Source organism: Primulina tabacum, chromosome 12 (assembly GCF_025594145.1).
Source record: "Primulina tabacum isolate GXHZ01 chromosome 12, ASM2559414v2, whole genome shotgun sequence".
In the NCBI taxonomy this organism is placed as follows: domain Eukaryota; kingdom Viridiplantae; phylum Streptophyta; class Magnoliopsida; order Lamiales; family Gesneriaceae; genus Primulina; species Primulina tabacum.
This window is the reverse complement of record NC_134561.1, coordinates 3,895,982-3,914,491: the sequence shown is the minus strand read 5'-3', so window position 1 is coordinate 3,914,491 and position 18,510 is coordinate 3,895,982. Positions and strand designations below refer to the sequence as shown.

At 34.5% G+C, this 18,510-nt stretch overlaps 1 protein-coding gene across 1 annotated transcript; it reads left to right on the top strand.

Moving 5' to 3' along the window:
• Nucleotides 1-14,636: 14,636 nt before the first annotated feature.
• Nucleotides 14,637-18,208, top strand: LOC142521206 (uncharacterized). Its single transcript, XM_075624430.1, has 3 exons — nt 14,637-14,797; nt 16,162-16,329; nt 17,982-18,208. Exons 1-3 carry the CDS (start codon nt 14,702-14,704, stop codon nt 18,060-18,062), a joined length of 345 nt encoding a protein of 114 aa, XP_075480545.1. The 5' UTR covers nt 14,637-14,701; the 3' UTR covers nt 18,063-18,208.
• The last annotated feature ends 302 nt before the right edge of the window (nt 18,209-18,510 follow it).

Below are 18,510 nucleotides of genomic sequence, written 5' to 3'. Positions count from 1 at the left end.
ACGTCACATGTTGTATGATTACGTAGTGAGGTTTTGGGCGCCACAGTTCATTTGTATTGAAATGAGAATATGTCTCTTTTGAGACGATTTTACGTATATATATGCGTGTGTGTGACGGGTCGGTTAGGTCCATACTTGAAGTGAAAAACAATACTTTTAATATAAAATATAATACTTATCAGGGATCGGGTTTTGTTGGAGATCCGTGAGATAATGATATGTTAGATTTTTTCTCAAAAATTCATGTTCATCACCCCATCAAGACCTTAACCAACGCCTGGAACGAGCCCATGCACGACTGCCCCTTCACCCTATCCAAACGAACCACAAAGCTCCTCAAACGAGTGATCCAATCAGCGCTCCCTACAACACCGATTCCAGATCTGTTTCTAGCACTTAAACATCTTCAAACATACCATGAATCGAGTCTATAACTACGAGAACCTGGCAAGCCCTTCAAACCATACAAAAATATGAGAAGCACAAGAAGAAAACGAGATTTTTCCATGCATATTAAATCAAAACGTGAATAAATCACTATATCTATGATCCTTGAATTTAAATAAAAGAATGTATGATCCTTGAATTTTAATAGTGGCATGCCTCTAACTGCAATCATCAATTCGGTGCTAATGTGCTCGATAATTAATTTCTTATCTTTAACATGTTCTCTTATAGCTGAATACTTAACGTCGATGTGCTTGCTTCGACTACCACTTTTGTTATTTTTAGCTATAAAAACAGCATTTGAATTGTCACAGTATATTCTTAATGGCCTAGATATGGAATCCATAATTCTAAGTCTCGAAATGAAACTCTTCAACCATACATCATTTGAGGTTGCCTCAAGACAAGCTACGAAGTCAGCTTCCATAGTGGAAGTAGCAGCCAATGTCTCCTTTCCACTTCTTCAAGATACATATCCACTAGCTAGCATAAAAATATATCCTGAAGTGGATTTTCGTGAATCAATGCAGCCAACGGAGTCTGAATCAGAGTAGCTAATTACTTTCAAATTCCCAGTTCATCTGAATATAAGCATGTAATCTTTGGTCCCTTGAAGGTACCTCATTAATTTATTTGCAGCTTTCCAATGGTTTATACCTGGATTACTCTGATATCTTCCCAACAACAAATGCAATTGCAGGTCTAGTGAAAAACCGAGCATACATCAACCTTCCGATAGCAGAAGCATAAGGAATGTTTTTCATTTGTTCCATCTCTAGATCTTTCTTTGAACATTGGCTTAAATTGAACTTATATACTTTCACAATGGGAGCTATATTTGGTGAACAATATTCCATCTGATATCTTTCTAAAACTTTGTTGATATAGATTTTTTGAGACATACATAGAATACCTTTAATTTGGTCTCTATGTATCTTAATGCCAATGACATAAGATGCATCACTCATATCCTTCATATCAAAGTTTTTAGAGAGAAATTGTTTCACCTCATATAACAAACCCTTATCATTGGTTGCAAGTAATATATCATCCACATATAGAATAATGAAATAAATCTTACTCCAACTGACCTTCTGGTATATACATTGATGCATGATGTTCTATACGAATCCGAATGAAGAGATAAAATCATGAAATTTCAAATATCATTGATGGGAAGCTTGTTTCAATCGATATATTGATTTCTTAAGCTTACATACCAAGTGCTCACCATTACTATAGAAGAATCCTTCAGGTTGTTTCATATAAACCTCTTCATCTAATTCTCCGTTGAGAAAAGCTGTTTTCACATTCATTTGTTGTAAATCTAAGTCAAAATGTGTAACCAGTGCTAGAATGATATAGAGAGAATCTTTCTTAGATACAGGAGAAAAAATCTCCTCGTAGTCGATTCATTCCTGCTGAGTGAATCATTTGGCTACGAGTCTTGCTTTATATCTTTCAATGTTGCCTAATGAATCTTTATTTATTTTGAATACCCATTTACATCCAATGGCTTTTACACCATCAGGCATCTGAACAAGATCCCAGACTCCATTAAATGACATAGAATTCATCTCTTATTTCATAGCATTAAACCATAGTTTTGACTCATTACAACTCATGGCTTGTAAAAATGTTTCAGGATCATTTTCAGCTCTGATGTTAAAGTCCGATTCTTTTAAATACACAACATAATCACTAGATATTGCTGATCTTCTTATCCTAGTAGATCTCCTTAGGTTGTTTGGTTGATCAAAAATTTCTTGTTGTTCTTTATTAACAACTTGATCTACTAGATTTTTATCAACTATTTATGGAATTTCAATAATTGATTACCTAACACCTGTTTGGTCTTGAGGGGTGTGAATAACAACCAATATATCATTTGAACAAGAGGGTTGTGCATTAATGTGATCTTTCTCAAAAACTATGTCATTTGAATAATGACTCCCACTAATCAAGTCATTCCCAAGAAATTTTTCATTTTTTGGTTCCACTATTCTAGTGTTGTGAGATGAACAATAGAATCTGTACCCTTTGGATTTTTTGGCATACCCAATGAAATATCCACTTATAGTTCTTGGGTCCAGTTTCTTTTCATGTGAGTTGTAGACTATTATTTCTGAAGGACAACTCCAAACGCATATATGTTGTAAACTCGGTTTCCAACCTTTTAATAATTCAAATGGCGTCTTTGGTACAACCTTAATTGGAACTCGGTTTAATATATACACAGATGTCTTAAGAGCTTCAGTCCACAAGGATTTAGGAAGTTTAGAGCTACTAAACATGCTCCTGACTATGTCTAATAATGTTTGGTTTCTCTTCTCAGCTACGCCATTTTGGTCCGGAGAACCATGCGTAGTATATTGGGAAAAATCCCATGTTTCTGGAGAAATTTCGCAAACGGACCAGGTGCCTGTCCATTATTAGTGTATCTACCGTAATATTCTCCACCTGTATCGGTTCTCACGATCTTAATCTGTTTTCCACATTGCTTCTCCACTTCAGCATTAAAAACCTTAAAGGCTTCAAGTGTTTCGTTTTTATTATGAAGCATGTAGATATACATGTATCGTGAGTAATCATCAACGAAAGAGATGAAGTATTTCGGACTTTGCATGTCCATATCTGGACAACAAATATCTGAATGTATGATTTCAAATATTTTTGTGCTCTTCTTGGCAGAATTTTTAGACTTATTGGTCTGTTTTTCCTTTATGCAGTCCACACAAATTTCAAAATCAGTAAAATCTAATATACTAAGTACTCCATCATTCACTAATATGTAAATCATTTCTATGGAGATGTGTCCCAATCTCCTGTGCCAAAATATAGAGGAATCTTCATTTATAACGCATTTTTAATACCTCTATGAACATGCATAGTGGTGTTATTATTTTGTAAAAAAATAGAGAAAAGACCATCTGTAATGCCTGAGATTTGAGTGTGATACTTATGAATTGGTATATATTATGAATAAGGCGATAGAAGAATAGACGGAAAGAAGCGGCGTTGCAATTTGAGTGTTTTGGCAAGAAATGAAGACCGCACCCGCGCTAAGGGAGCTACCGCACCCGCGGTTGATGGACAGAGAGTTGGGACATTTTTACAGTAGCCACACCGCACCCGCGGTACCAGAAAGAACGCACTCGCGGTGCAGCTACAGTAGGGTCATCGCACCCGCGGTAAAAACAAGACCGCACCCGCGGTCGACATTTATGAATTTTTTGAAAGGCATGCCGAAGCTTGAGCGCACCTGCGGTTGAAAGAGACCGCACCCGCGGTGCTGCATGCGAGAAATCCACCTTTGTTTCTTATGATGACACATGGCATATATATATATATATATATAGAATTGTGCTGAGTCTTCATTTTGAGCATTCCAGCAGACCAGCAACGAGAGAGAAAGGGATTTCCAAGCTTTCCTTTCAACTTTATCACTTGGTTGTGTAAGATTTATCCATTCAAAGTTTAATCCAAGTTGAGATTCTTGTTCCTCTTGACAAAGGCTTCAAAAGGGTATACTTTTGATATCTTTTCAACATGATCTAGATTCCATGTGTTGAAAGAATTATAATATGATAGTTATATTGTGTTCTTGACATATTGAGCATAGTTTATTCGCAACCGGATTGAAGAACAGATATGGTATGGAATTATTATGAATTTCGGAAGATATTGAGTAGAAATCGATATCAGATTTGTATTGTTACAGATTATGAATTGAGAGTTGATTATTATTATGTGTGCTGGATATACTGATCAGTATGTATTTGAAGTCAGATCGAAGAACAGACTGTTTATATAATTGTTATAATTTATCAGATTTGATAGGATTGAAATGATGCCGATTTAGTATCAGATTATGTTAATCGATTGATTATGAGTTATGGAGATTGATATACACTGATCTGTACTACCGGTACTTGGAAATTGGACCATTGTGCCGTCAAAATTTGATAAGACTGGGAGATCTTAAATTGAATTGAATATTGATACAGTAGATTGGATATTAATCAGAATAGAGTTTGAATTAAGCTATACATTGATACAATGTATTCGATATTGTTATTGCCAGATTGTTTTGGACATGCAGTGAGTTTGAGACTTCGACAGAACGAAAAGAAAGGTATAAGTCAGTGTTAACCGGGAGATCGACTTGAGTCAGATTAGACTTGAGTTTCCCTAACCACATACGTGTATGTTATTGTTTTCATATTTTTGTATGCTTTGTCTAAGTATGTTGATTTTATTGATGTATATAGAAGCAGTGAATAACAGATAGTTATTGAGTGTGAGTCACTGACAGAGGGGCTAGATTTTGACAGAGCGATCACTGGCCCATTGCACCTTGTCAGAATAGAATTGGCAGACATGCCAAGTCTTTGGCAGATCTGCCAAGACACTAGACGTTTGGTATATCGAGATACTTCAGATACAGATAGCATCCTTATTACAGATTATTCGATATAGACTACACCAAAGTCCAGAAATAAGAACGTACCGCCACCGCGACCAGTAGTATTAGGTGAGAGACTTGTTACGTTCTTATTCAGATCGGGATCCCTAGATGAGAGATGAGTCGAGTCTGAGAGATTGAGTCAGAGTCTTAGAATCACAGAGTGTGATTTAGAGTCTATATTGATTCATATTTCTTATGTGATACATGTTCAGAGTATGAATTACTGTTTGATATCAATTTATGATTTCAGATTATGATTCATGTCTTGATATCTATTTCATGCTTTTATATATGCTGTTATATGAAATGCATGTATACATGATTTATACTGGGATTAAATTCTCACCGGAGTTATCCGGCTGTTGTCTTGTTTGTATGTGTGCATGACAACACGTGAGACAGGATCAGGGTCGAGAAGATGATGAGAGATCGAGATTAGAGTGGTGATTCCGGACTTTGATGTAGATAGGTTTCATTACTTGATTGTAGTAGTTGAACCTTAATTTGGAACTAGAATGCATGTTGTACAAAACTTGTAGTTTTATACTGTTTGTATATTAGATTAATCCCATTACGTTCCGCAGTTTAAAGAAAAAAATTTTATGGCCCTAATTACTTGATTAGTAAATTGATCCTAATAACGATTAAGAAGATAATTAGCGTCCGGGTCCCCACAACAGGTGGTATCAAAGCGATAGATCCTTTAGATTGAGATAGAAGATAGAATGAGCGGGGTAGATTGAGTTTTCTTTCCTTGCTCGTGATTGCTAGCATGATTTATTGCTTTAATACTTGATTTCCTGAATATCTGAATTGATTTGATAATATATATGATTGAGAATGAATCAGACCCGATTCTTGATCAGCTGTAAGATGATCGGAGGAGGATTGAAACAGAACTGTTATATCTGGTTACTGATGATTTTGATAATCAGATCTATCTCCTCGAGGAATCACAGAACAGAGAAGTATCTTGATTGATCAGATGGATGTGTCAGAAACTCTGATGGAAACACAGTTACAGAGGTTTCAGTCATTTCAACCGCCGATTTTAAGGGGTACTGAGACGTTTATTGATTGCGAAAGTTGGCTAGATGATATAGAGATACTGTTTGATTCACTTGAGAATCCAGAGGAACGAAGAGTTAAACTGATTGGACATCAATTACGGGAAGTCGCAAAGAGCTGGTGGATTGCAACCAAGGAAGTCTTAGAACAGCGTGGTACAGTGATTTCTTGGAAGATCTTTAAAGTTGAATTCTATCGAAGGTTTTTCCCAGCTTCGTACCGAGAGGACAAGAAGGCAGAATTTGAAAATTTGAAACATGGTCAACTAAACATTGCAGAATATGTTGCCCACTTTTCTACTTTGCTACGTTTTGCTCCTCATGTGGCTGAGAATGATGAAGTTGTGACTGATCGTTTCATCAAGGGATTGAATCCTGAGATATTGACATTGATAAGTGTGAGCCGACCCTATACTTTTATTGATATTTTGAGTAAAGCTAAGAGAGCCGAAGCTAGTCTAATGAGACGGAAAGGAGCTTCGTTCGTACTTCCAACATTGAGACCACAGCAACCACCTCTCAGACTTGAGATTGGTGGCAGCAGTGGTGAAAAGAAAGATTATTTGGAAGCTAGAGGAAGACAGTTCAAGAGGTCTGGCAGCAGTTTGTCTGGTTCCAGTGGTTCTAGCCAGAGTTATACTGGAGTTTATTGCAGCGCTTGCGGAGGGAGACATCCTACAGAGCAATGTCAAGGAGTACTTGGTAGTTGCAATATTTGCAAACAGCAAGGACACTTTGCTAGAGTATGTCCACAAAGAGATTCCCGAAGAGTCCAGAAAACAGAAGCATCTGGTGACAGTTACCGAAGAACAGACCCCGGATGCACTTGATGATATAGTGACAGGTAGTTGTTCTTTATGATTATCCTGTATTGGGATTGATAGATACTAGTGCATCCTATATGTTATTTTTGAACGAATTGCATTGATTTATGTATTATCTGTTGAGTACTTATCTGCTGTAGTAGTTTATCTCTTCAGTTTTGGGAAGCGATTTGATATCAGTAAATTCTGTAATCATCGTATACTACAGTGGGATGAGAATGAGATTGAGTTAGCTGGTATTGTACTTGTGTGTCTGAGTATGACTGCATTACTGATATGGCTATGGTGATCAAGTACAGAGTTACCATAAACGGATTTTAGAAGATGGTAAGATTCGGACCTGAAATGGCCGAAGAATGAATATAGTACGGTAAGGATTCTAGATTTAGAATTCCTTTTATATCCGTGTTATTTATGATTTGAATATTACCGAAAGGAGCATAGGGACTCCTTATGTATTCAGTTGTTGAATATTTGAAGACGGTATTGAATATTTTGAAAACTGAGATATGGTATATAGAAACTGTTAAAATGTGAATCTTGATTGAGACAAGTTATATTCAGGGCTTGTTATAGTCAAAGATGATATATCTGTTGGTCTTAGCGGAGTGAGATCGTGATTAATTGGTCAAAATTGACGTCAGTGTTAGATATTGGCAGTTCTAGGAGTATTAGCAGGCTATTATCTATCACTGATGTTCTGAATTTGATTTGATATTTCGGTTGTTCAGAATGAATATTTGAAACAGATGGTAGACTGTAGAAATTTGATATTGTGCCAGTTGAATCAGAACTGATTTTGAAAATTAAAGCGACTCAGAAAGTTGATCAGAATGTTCAGAAATTGATATCGATAGTTGGAGCGGGGTATCAATCAGAATATCAGGTATGTGGTACTGTATAGTATGTGAATAACTGACTTATTGTGTCAGATGTTTCGGATTTGAAACGAAAGATATTGTCAGATATGTACAATAAGTAATTCAGTATTTATCCTGGTGATCGAAAGAAAGAAACCAGGAAATTGATTATATAGCTTATCGATTCCTGAATGGAAATAAGATCACATTTCCAGGGAAATCGTGATGAAGCTATTGCAATGCTGCCGAAAGAGAGCATTGATTTGAGTTAAGAATGACTGACTGACCAAGTCTGCGAATTTTAATTCGTATATAAGAACGTACAGACAGGACCCGATGACAGAGATTTATGTCAGAAAAGTGGTCATATTGCATGAAATGCCGGAATTGATTGGATTAGATCATAATTTTCGATTTATTTGTACATTGGCACAGTTTACAGCAGGTTCTAGGTACAAAGTGACAGCTGAGTACCATATATCATCCTCAAACCGACAGATAGTAAGAGCCGACTATCTAGACATTAGAAGATATACTTAGAACTACAGTGCTTGATTTTGGCACTAGTTGGCAAGATTCTTTGCCATTTTGTGAGTTATCGTACAGCGCAGATATCAAACGAATATTGAGATGGAACCGTTGTACAGAAAGAAGTGCAGATTCTCTATTTATTGCGATAATATCTCTGTGGTACCTGAGATTGAACCCGACATAGTCAGAGATATAACAGAAAATTGGAATTGATTCGGAAGAGGATAAAGACATATCAGTATAGAATGGATAAATATTCCGATATCAGTCGACAGCAGTTGGTAATTACAACAAGAGTTTAAATATTGAATGGATTTGGCACTAAACAGACTTGGTAACAGATGATGGTGTTGATCTATTTTGAGTTGTTGATCAGTATATACGGATATGATATAGCAAGTATTTTGATATCGATTATATCAGAATTACCTCAAGTCATATTATGACATTATACTTCTTGAATTAATATTCCAGATTGGAATCAGAATCAATAGAAGAAGAATAATTCAGAATGAAGACTATTCCACTGCTGAAAATTCAGTAGAATTATTAAGGAATTAAAGAAGCTACTTGGGAAACAGAATCTGATATGAGACAGGAATTCCCAGAATTATGGCTATGATGTGAGTATTTAATTCAGCTTCTATTATTACTTCCTGTTTATTGCATTGGATCTTATTGCTTAGGAGATGATTGTCTGTGATTTCGAGGACGAAATCATTTCTTAGAGGGGGAGAAATGTAATGCCCGAGATTTGAGTGTGATACTTATGAATTGGTATATATTATGAATAAGGCGATAGAAGAACAGACGGGAAGAAGCGGCGTTGCAATTTGAGTGTTTTGGCAAGAAATGAAGACCGCACCCACGCTAAGGAAGCTACTGCACCCGCGGTTGAAGGACAGAGAGTTGGGACATTTTTACAGTAGCCACACCGCACCCGCGGTACCAGAAAGAACGCACTCGCGGTGCAGCTACAGTAGGGTCACCGCACCCGCGGTAAAAACAGGACCGCACCCACGGTCGACATTTATGAATTTTTTGAAAGGCATGCCGAAGCTTGAGCGCACCTGCGGTTGAAAGAGACCGCACCCGCGGTGCTGCATGCGAGAAATCTACATTTGTTTCTTATGATGACACATGGCATATATATATATATAGAATTGTGCTGAGTCTTCATTTTGAGAATTCCAGCAGACCAGCAACGAGAGAGAAAGGGATTTCCAAGCTTTCCTTTCAACTTTATCACTTGGTTGTGTAAGATTTATCCATTCAAAGTTTAATCCAAGTTGAGATTCTTGTTCCTCTTGACAAAGGCTTCAAAAGGGTATACTTTTGATATCTTTTCAACATGATCTAGATTCCATGTGTTGAAAGAATTATAATATGATAGTTATATTGTGTTCTTGACATATTGAGCATAGTATATTCGCAACTGGATTGAAGAACAGATATGGTATGGAATTATTATGAATTTCGGAAGATATTGAGTAGAAATCGATATCAGATTTGTATTGTTACAGATTATGAATTGAGAGTTGATTATTATTATGTGTGCTGGATATACTGATCAGTATGTATTTGAAGTCAGATCGAAGAACAGACTGTTTATATAATTGTTATAATTTATCAGATTTGATAGGATTGAAATGATGCCGATTTAGTATCAGATTATGTTAATCGATTGATTATGAGTTATGAAGATTGATATACACTGATCTGTACTACCGATACTTGGAAATTGGACCATTGTGCCGTCAAAATTTGATAAGACTGAGAGATCTTAAATTGAATTGAATATTGATACAGTAGATTGGATATTAATCAGAACAGAGTTTGAATTAAGCTATACATTGATACAGTGTATTCGATATTGTTATTGCCAGATTGTTTTGGACAGGCAGTGAGTTTGAGACTTCGACAGAACCAGATCGACAGAACGAAAAGAAAGGTATAAGTCAGTGTTAATCGGGAGATCGACTTGAGTCAGATTAGACTTGAGTTTCCCTAACCACATACGTGTATGTTATTGTTTTCATATTTTTGTATGCTTTGTCTAAGTATGTTGATTTTATTGATGTATATAGAAGCAGTGAATAACAGATAGTTATTGAGTGTGAGTCACTGACAGAGGGGCTAGATTTTGACAGAGCGATCACTGACCCATTGCACCTTGTCAGAATAGAATTGGCAGACATGCCAAGTCTTTGGCAGATCTGCCAAGACACTGGACGTTTGGTATATCGAGATACTTCAGATACAGATAGCATCCTTATTACAGATTATTCGATATAGACTAGACCAAAGTCCAGAAATAAGAACGTACCGCCACCGCGACCGGTAGTAGTAGGTGGGAGACTTGTTACGTTCTTATTCAGACCGGGATCCCTAGATGAGAGATGAGTCGAGTTTGAGAGATTGAGTCAGAGTCTTAGAATCACAGAGTGTGATTCAGAGTCTATATTGATTCATATTTCTTATGTGATACATGTTCAGAGTATGAATTACTGTTTGATATCAATTTATGATTTCAGATTATGATACATGTCTTGATATCTATTTCATGCTTTTATATATGCTGTTATATGAAATGCATATATACATGATTTATACAGGGATTAAATTATCACCGGAGTTATCCGGCTGTTGTCTTGTTTGTATGTGTGCATGACAACAGGTGGGACATGATCAGGGTCGAGAAGATGATGAGAGATCGAGATTAGAGTGGTGATTCCGGACTTTGATGTAGATAGGTTTCATTACTTGATTGTAGTAGTTGAACCTTAATTTGGAACTAGAATGCATGTTGTACAAAACTTGTAGTTTTATACTGTTTGTATATTAGATTAATCTCATTACGTTCCGCAGTCTAAAGAAAAAAATTTTATGGCCCTAATTACTTGATTAGTAAATTGATCCAAATAACGATTAAGAAGATAATTAGCGTCTGGGTCCCCACAACATCAATCATTGCACATTTTCCAATTTTTAAATAAAACCACCATCCAATATAAGGTAGCAAGTCTTAATAGCCTCCACATGCGAAGACATCTTGTTTTCTGAATAGATGTTCCCCTCATTTTCTTGAGGTTTCCTTAGGCTTTGCATATCCTGCAAGGTATTTGTAACATGGATTGTAGAACCAGAATCAATCTACCATGTGTTATAAATCATATCAACCATATTAGATTTATAACAGACAAATAAAATAGGAATACCTTTCTTTTCAAGTCAATCCTTAAATTTAATGCAATAATTTTTCTTGTGTCATGTCTTCTTATAGAAGAAACACTTGGATTCTTTTTTGATGTTAGGTTGGGTGGAATTATTCATTTTCCTTGACTTTGGCTTGCTTCTTATACTTTCCTTGTGTAGTAATAAAACATTATCACTTGTTTCCATTAACAACATTCCTTCCTCTTGAACACATAATGTCATTAATTAATTTATTGACCACTTATATTTATTTTTGTTGTAGGAAATTTTGAAGGGTCCAAATTGTTGTGTAAGAGTGCATAAATATAGTGTACAAGAAAATTTCCAGACATTTTCACTTCAAGAGTCCTGAGTCGAGCCGCTATGTCCCGTATTTTCATGACGTGCTCTCGCACACCTCTCACACTTGTGAGCCTTAATGAAGAGAATTCTATAATTAGGGTGTTGACAAGTGCCTTATCTGAAGACTGAAACTGTTCATCAATAGCCTTCAGTAATTCTTTGACATTATTATGCTGATCGAGAGAACCACGAATATTAGCAGAGATTTTGGTCTTTATGAACATTACACATCATCTATTAGATTGTTCTCATTTTTCATAAAGATCAACATCATCTGGAATGTTGTTTTCAGTAATAGCAGATGGTTCGTATTTTCGTATAGCATAATCAATATTCATCCACCCTAATTGAAGAAGAATTATTTCTTTTCATATTTTATAATTATCATCATTCAGTTCGAGAATGTCACATTTCATATCAGAAAAACTCGCATGTTGCATAACTGCTTAAAAATATAATATGCTTATTATTTTTATATTTTATTGAAGTAATATCATGTTTACCAATGTAAATCATGTTTTTAAAAAACTATTGACATAAAATTTTCATGTGGGCTAAAATTTAATTCAATAAGATTTTTTCGTAACTTTATGATAAAACCATCGAAATATATTTTCCCTTAACTTCTGTGGGTAAAATAAGAAAAATATAATTTTGATATTTTAACCTAATTAGTTACATAAATATAACAAAAATCCTCATGGGGTAAAATTTGTTATGTTTATATAACAATTGATATTCATTATGTGATCCAAATCCACTTAATGCATTATTTTCCATAATTAAGGATGCTGTGGTTATTCCTCAATTATTTAAAATTATACGGTTCACTGAAAAAAATTTTGGATTTACTTAATGCTTTATAAATTAATTATTTAATAACGCAATCAACATTTCCAAGAGTGCTCTCAGGAAAGATAGGTAGTGTTAAGACCCTTTAAATATGTAACTTTTAGACATAACAACGTCCATCAGGGAGACTAATGGCTAGCCAAGGTAGTTTAAATTGACCTATGAAGAACTTCCTCAGATCATGTTTTCTCATGTTACCTTATAATTATTATTCACTTTAATTATCCACATTTATGTGAGTCTACATAAGCCAAAACTTTTCATTAAATAACTTTATATTCACATTTTTACTTGATATATTAATTTAAAATTATAAACAACTTTATATAATTTAATATGAACAAAATGTGAATCTGAATTACCAAAATATATATAATTTGCTCTTAAAAATTTCAAGAATAAATGCAAGCATAATGTTAAATTTGCATGTTTATATCAAATAAATATCCATAATATTTGACATAATATATAACATGCAAAAATAACTTTTAAAATTTATAGGAAATTTGCATTGAACTTGAATATAATTCCAAATCAAAGTTTATTAATTTAAAAATTATTTTCAAATTAAATATTGGAAAAGCCAAAATTCCAAAATTCGTATTTTCGGAATTATATTTATATATCCAAATTTTGGGTAGTTTATTATTGATATGCAACATTAAATTTCATTTTATCAAACAATTTTCAGCAAACTTGCACTCATCTACGATTTATAAATTGTACAAATGCATATAAGACCGATGATTTGTCTACCTTCATTGAATTTTATAATATAAATTTATTATTTATTTTATTATTATTATTTATTTATCTAATGTTTTATACAACATGACCGACACTTGAACAATTTGAAAAATTAATGTATGGGTCTCTTTTTCCAATAATTTCAACACACACATGATTGTATTGAAATTGATTGAATGCAAACATGCAATTCGTCTACAAGCATTCTTATGCAATTTCTCGTTCCGAATGTTTTGCTCTTAAAAAATTTCTTATTTCATTTCCAAATTCAAAAATTTTATTTAATTTTCAAGACTTCAAAGAAAAAACTCAAGGTACAACCGAGAACAAAATTTTAAAGTAAATTTCTTAATATTATTATGTCCGACCTTCAAACTTCTTACGCAAATTTGAGAGAGAATTTTTTCAAAATTTTATGATATTTGATTTTCAGAAAATGAAAACAAATTTTCAAGGTAGATGTATCACGTATCTGATACCAAATATTAGAATTTTTCTAAAAACTTCATGTTTTTGCACATTTATAAAAATGATAAACAATATGCGGAAGCAGATCAAGCGTTACATCCGGCCATCAAATGATTTGTAAGTTTTATGTTTCCTCCGATTGATGCCTTCTAAGCACTCCAATACTCTCTGTAGATGATGTATTTTTTTTATGAGGTGTGTGTTTAGAGACCTCAATCACTTTTTTTTACTATAATATTTATAGGCATTTTTTATACCATCAATGAGCTTATCGGGAGTTTGAGAGTCAAAAGAAGAGGCACATGCGCGTCTCAATTTTCTAAAGTTGAGACGGCGTACGCATATTTCGTCAAAAGATGTAGGCAATGGTCGTCGCCGTTTCCTACACGTTTATTTTTTCTCTTTTTGAATTGATATGTGTCATTTTTTTCCTTACATGATATCCTAATCCCACGATTGAAAATAAAAGTTTGAAATCCTTTATAAAGGCTTACAACATATACATATGACAACTCGAGTTAACTATTTTCATAAAACAGATATGGATACTAAGTAGTTTCTATATATGAGCTTATTGTCCCTGCAATCTAGCTGGCGCAGACCTAGTCTCGAGACATAATGGTGTCAGAGACGATCACAATTCACAAACAAGAAAATAGAGAAATAGGTGTTATATCGGGCAAAAAATGTTATGCGAATTTTTTGTAAGCATCTCCGGTTTCAATTTTCATTTCTATTTTAATATTTGTTATTTTTAATTTATTTCATCAATAATTGATGTACCATTTTAAAATTAACTCAAAAAAGCCAGATTCAACTTAAAAATCATTCAAAATTTTATTTTATAGAGTAATATATTTGCTTACTTGGGAAGTTTTGATGGAGTGGGAGAGGAAGAAAGCCTACGGCTGGGCGATTCTGGCTGGACTCAACGCTGCTCTATCCGCCATTGCCGCTAAGATCTTTGCGGCGCAGGTGATTGATTCATTTCTGAAACAAAAATCGATACGAATAATCGGATATGAGATGTGTTGTTGGAACCTGTATTTCAGTATATCTGGTTTCAATTTCAGCCGGGCGTGGCTTGAATTGGCGCCCATCATCGTTTTGATTAATCTAAATTTGAGACCTTTTTCTGTTTCTGGATTTATTCTTCGAATTTCAATTGTGTTTGTTTGGAATTTTCGTGTTCACACGGGTTTGGATTTATTTAGTATTGTGTGTGCTTATTATTATTCTTCTTCTTCATGTCAGGCATATTTGTCCTCTTAGTTGAAGGGAAATTGTTACCAAACTAGTTGGAGTTTGCGCTTCAACTGATCGAATATCGTAATTTTTTTGAATGCAAGTTTAGGGTTTTATGAGATTGTTTGCATAGCTAGTCGGTATTTCTGATTCATTCAGCTCAAACGGAAACCATCTCAAATAGTGTGCATGTAATTTCTGTTACACTTTTGAGATCGTTGTATATAAATTTTTGAAAGGTATCATGAGAAAATTAGGCCCAAGCAGGTATTAAATGTGTCTCGTACTCACACCCAAATTCTAATAATCATTTCACGCTGGGACGTTAACTCTATTTATATCTAACCTGGAATCTAGATTCTTCTGGTGTGTGTGGTAGAAGTTAAATCAGGAATTGGGTACCGAGAGTATTAAGATTTTTTTAATGGTGGTAGTTTTTCTCTGCAGGTTTAGCTGATTCATCAGAGTCCGAGATGATATTTTGTTGAATGAGTGTGTTTTTATTGGAATCCTAGATATTTTGTTGAGTGCATAATTATTAAAGTCGGTTATTTCCAACTTCTATGTAATACTTTTAGATGCCAAGTGAAGAAGCATGGTTTCTTTTTAGAATTTTGTGAAGTGGATGCCAATATTCTTTGTTTATTTCCTCGGATGCTTGACCCTAGCATAGGCAAGAAAAGTAAAGGTTTGATCTTTGATGAATAAGAGTGAAATGTCTAGCAACAATTCAATATTTGTTTGAATAATTCTATATTCACAAGTACCTTATGAGTGTCTGGTCACACCAAAAAAATACTTTTAGGTTGTGCTAATTTCATTCGAGAATTGGATTTTGAAGAACAGATTTTAATTAACTTCAACAGTCAGGAATTCAGAAAAACTTGATTTGATTAAAAAATGATTTGAAATTGAAGTTGGGGGATTAAAATACATGAATTTGAAATTACCCAAACTATTTGAGTTAATTTGTATGAAGAATTTAAAATCCATATCATTTTTTTCAAATGCAAACTTAAACATGCTCTAGATTCATTTGAGAGATACACTATTGTGGTTGGGTCTCTCTTACACACTTCATTGCATATCGGCAGATTAAGTATGCCTTGGTGGTATTTTTCAGTGTTTTGATGTGGGGATCTTGGGTTAATAGCACAAAGTCACTTTCATCTTTACAAGCTACAGTAACAAACTTCGCGACAAACTTTGTCTTTTCCGGATTGGCTGGATTCTTTCTCTTTGGGGAGACACTACAAGTTAAGGTAATTTTGCCCATTTATGTGACGCTCATGAAGCTTGTAACTGTGTCTGCAATCTATAAATAGTTGAAGAGTTCTAGGAACTTTTGCATTTTGTGTTCTTCAAGTTTATAGCCCTCTGCTTTCCCACGTATCCTTTTTAGCATATGGGGTTAGGTAACTTTGGAAACATTTTATTTTTTCAAAAGCTAAAACTCGTAGTTGGTGGCCCAACAATGATTTTAATACTTTGATCCAGTCCTCTAACATACAAATCAGAGGTCGAAGAATATATGTTCGGGATTAATATTTAAGATGTACACGTGAACGGTGGTTAGACTAGGCAACAAAGGCACTCAAATTAAATTAATAAAAGACAATGGGATTTTTGCACCAAGAATTTTATAGTTCTAAACTCCTGCTTTGATACCAAGCTTTAAATCGTTTTTCCCAAATGTTGGACACTTGGGAGGCCACCCAATTGTTTTTTTTTTGTGAGTGTACATTGTACTGAACAGGGAATTGTTTATTCTTGTTCTTTTAATTTCCTGATCTGTTAGCTTAGATACGTGGGAATTATTCTCAATCAATTTGTGGATTCTTAATTAGTCTTAGTTTATGTTCTATGTGCTTTAACATATAATAATAAGCTTTCACTCAAGGAATAATATCCCAGCAAGTGTTGTTCTGTCAGTTCTTTGACTCAAAACTAACCTTCATGCTTTGCTACTGCACCAGCAATGAATTCTGGCATAGCCAACCAGTTTCAGAAAACCGTACTCTTCCAATTACAATATTACACAACAAAAACCCAATGGATCAAATTATCTAGTCTTCCCAATCTGTTTTGTTGATGGTGGAGGGAAAGGGAATTTTCTTTACATAACTGGTGCTATTCCAACACCAGCAACAAATTCTGTTGAGTAAATTCTATTGTGATGGCTTGGTCAATAAATTTGAAGGAGAACAGCATTGGGCGAAGTCACTTCTTTTACTAAACAGAGAAAAACACACGAGATGTGGGTTAAGAATTTTTTTCTGATTCAAAAAACACCACCGAGTGTTTTCATATTCGCTCGAAGGTTCATAATTCAAGGCGAGGATCTATGAGTGTAACTGAATACTACGACACTCTTATGGAATTATGACAGCAGATAAATTCATTTTATGGTCACGATTGGTATTGTAAAGATATTTACTTTTTATTTTTACATGTATATTTGGGACACAATTTGGTAAACGGTGAATACAAATCATGGAAGCTTTGAAAACTACTAGGTGGAATTCAGTTAGGAGATGGTTTCTTTTAGTATGAACATAGAACCGGTGTTGTTTGAAAGTTCACATAATTAGAATTGGATGTGCCTCTCAGTCCCCCAAAGACTCTGGTGCTTTGTCGTCTCACGGCAGTTTAGATGAAGAGACAACCAAATGGAACCTTGTTTTGAGTCGTTTCAAGTTGTTCCAATATATCCTCTATGTGGTCATACCCATTAGATCTAGATGTTTAAAGTTTCACGCAGAAAGGTCTCCTGGTCGGAAAAATAGTGCAAACTGTTCACCTCCTAACCTTGTTGCAATCCTTGTTCAGTTACTTCATTCTTGGAATATGTTTGAGTTGTAAACAACTAACCAATGTTATTAACCGGTTTTGAACATCCAAATGTGTTTTGCAGTGGTTTGCAGGAGCTGCATTAATCGTGATTGGTGCCGTAGTGCTTAGCAAGTCGAGCATCACGAAGGAGAAACATGCTTGAGTGAGATGTGTACTCCACCAGATTGCTGAAAAGTTGCTATCTTTTCGATCTGGTGTCGAAGCCAGTGAAAGTATCTCACTTTTAGAGCTTTTACCCATTGTTGTTAACCGTGTTCGAAGTGTAAAGAAATTTTTCCATGGCATTTATTTAGCTATATTCATTCATGTCAAAAAGTTACAAAACTACCATTATTTATTTTAATTATTTTAGAGGCATTTTATTCCATTTAATTGATTTATATAGGAAAATTTTATCGATGAAAACCATAGTCCCAAGAATCGAAATTTTGGTTAAAATTTTAAAAAATATATTGTACAAAATCCGTGCTCGAATCCTATTTCAATTATCTAAATTGGATGTAGTAGATGTGCAGCTGCATTGAGATAAAATTGTGGGAAGTTGAAAACCGGGAAGTTTCGGAAAAAATCTGGGTGTGTATATATATATA

Coding starts and splice junctions, on each gene's coding strand:
- LOC142521206 (XM_075624430.1), top strand. CDS start 14,702: ATGGAGTGGGAGAGGAAGAAAGCCTACGGCTGGGCGATTCTGGCTGGA. Junction 14,798..16,161: donor CTAAGATCTTTGCGGCGCAG/GTGATTGATTCA, acceptor GCATATCGGCAG/ATTAAGTATGCCTTGGTGGT. Junction 16,330..17,981: donor GGGAGACACTACAAGTTAAG/GTAATTTTGCCC, acceptor TGTGTTTTGCAG/TGGTTTGCAGGAGCTGCATT.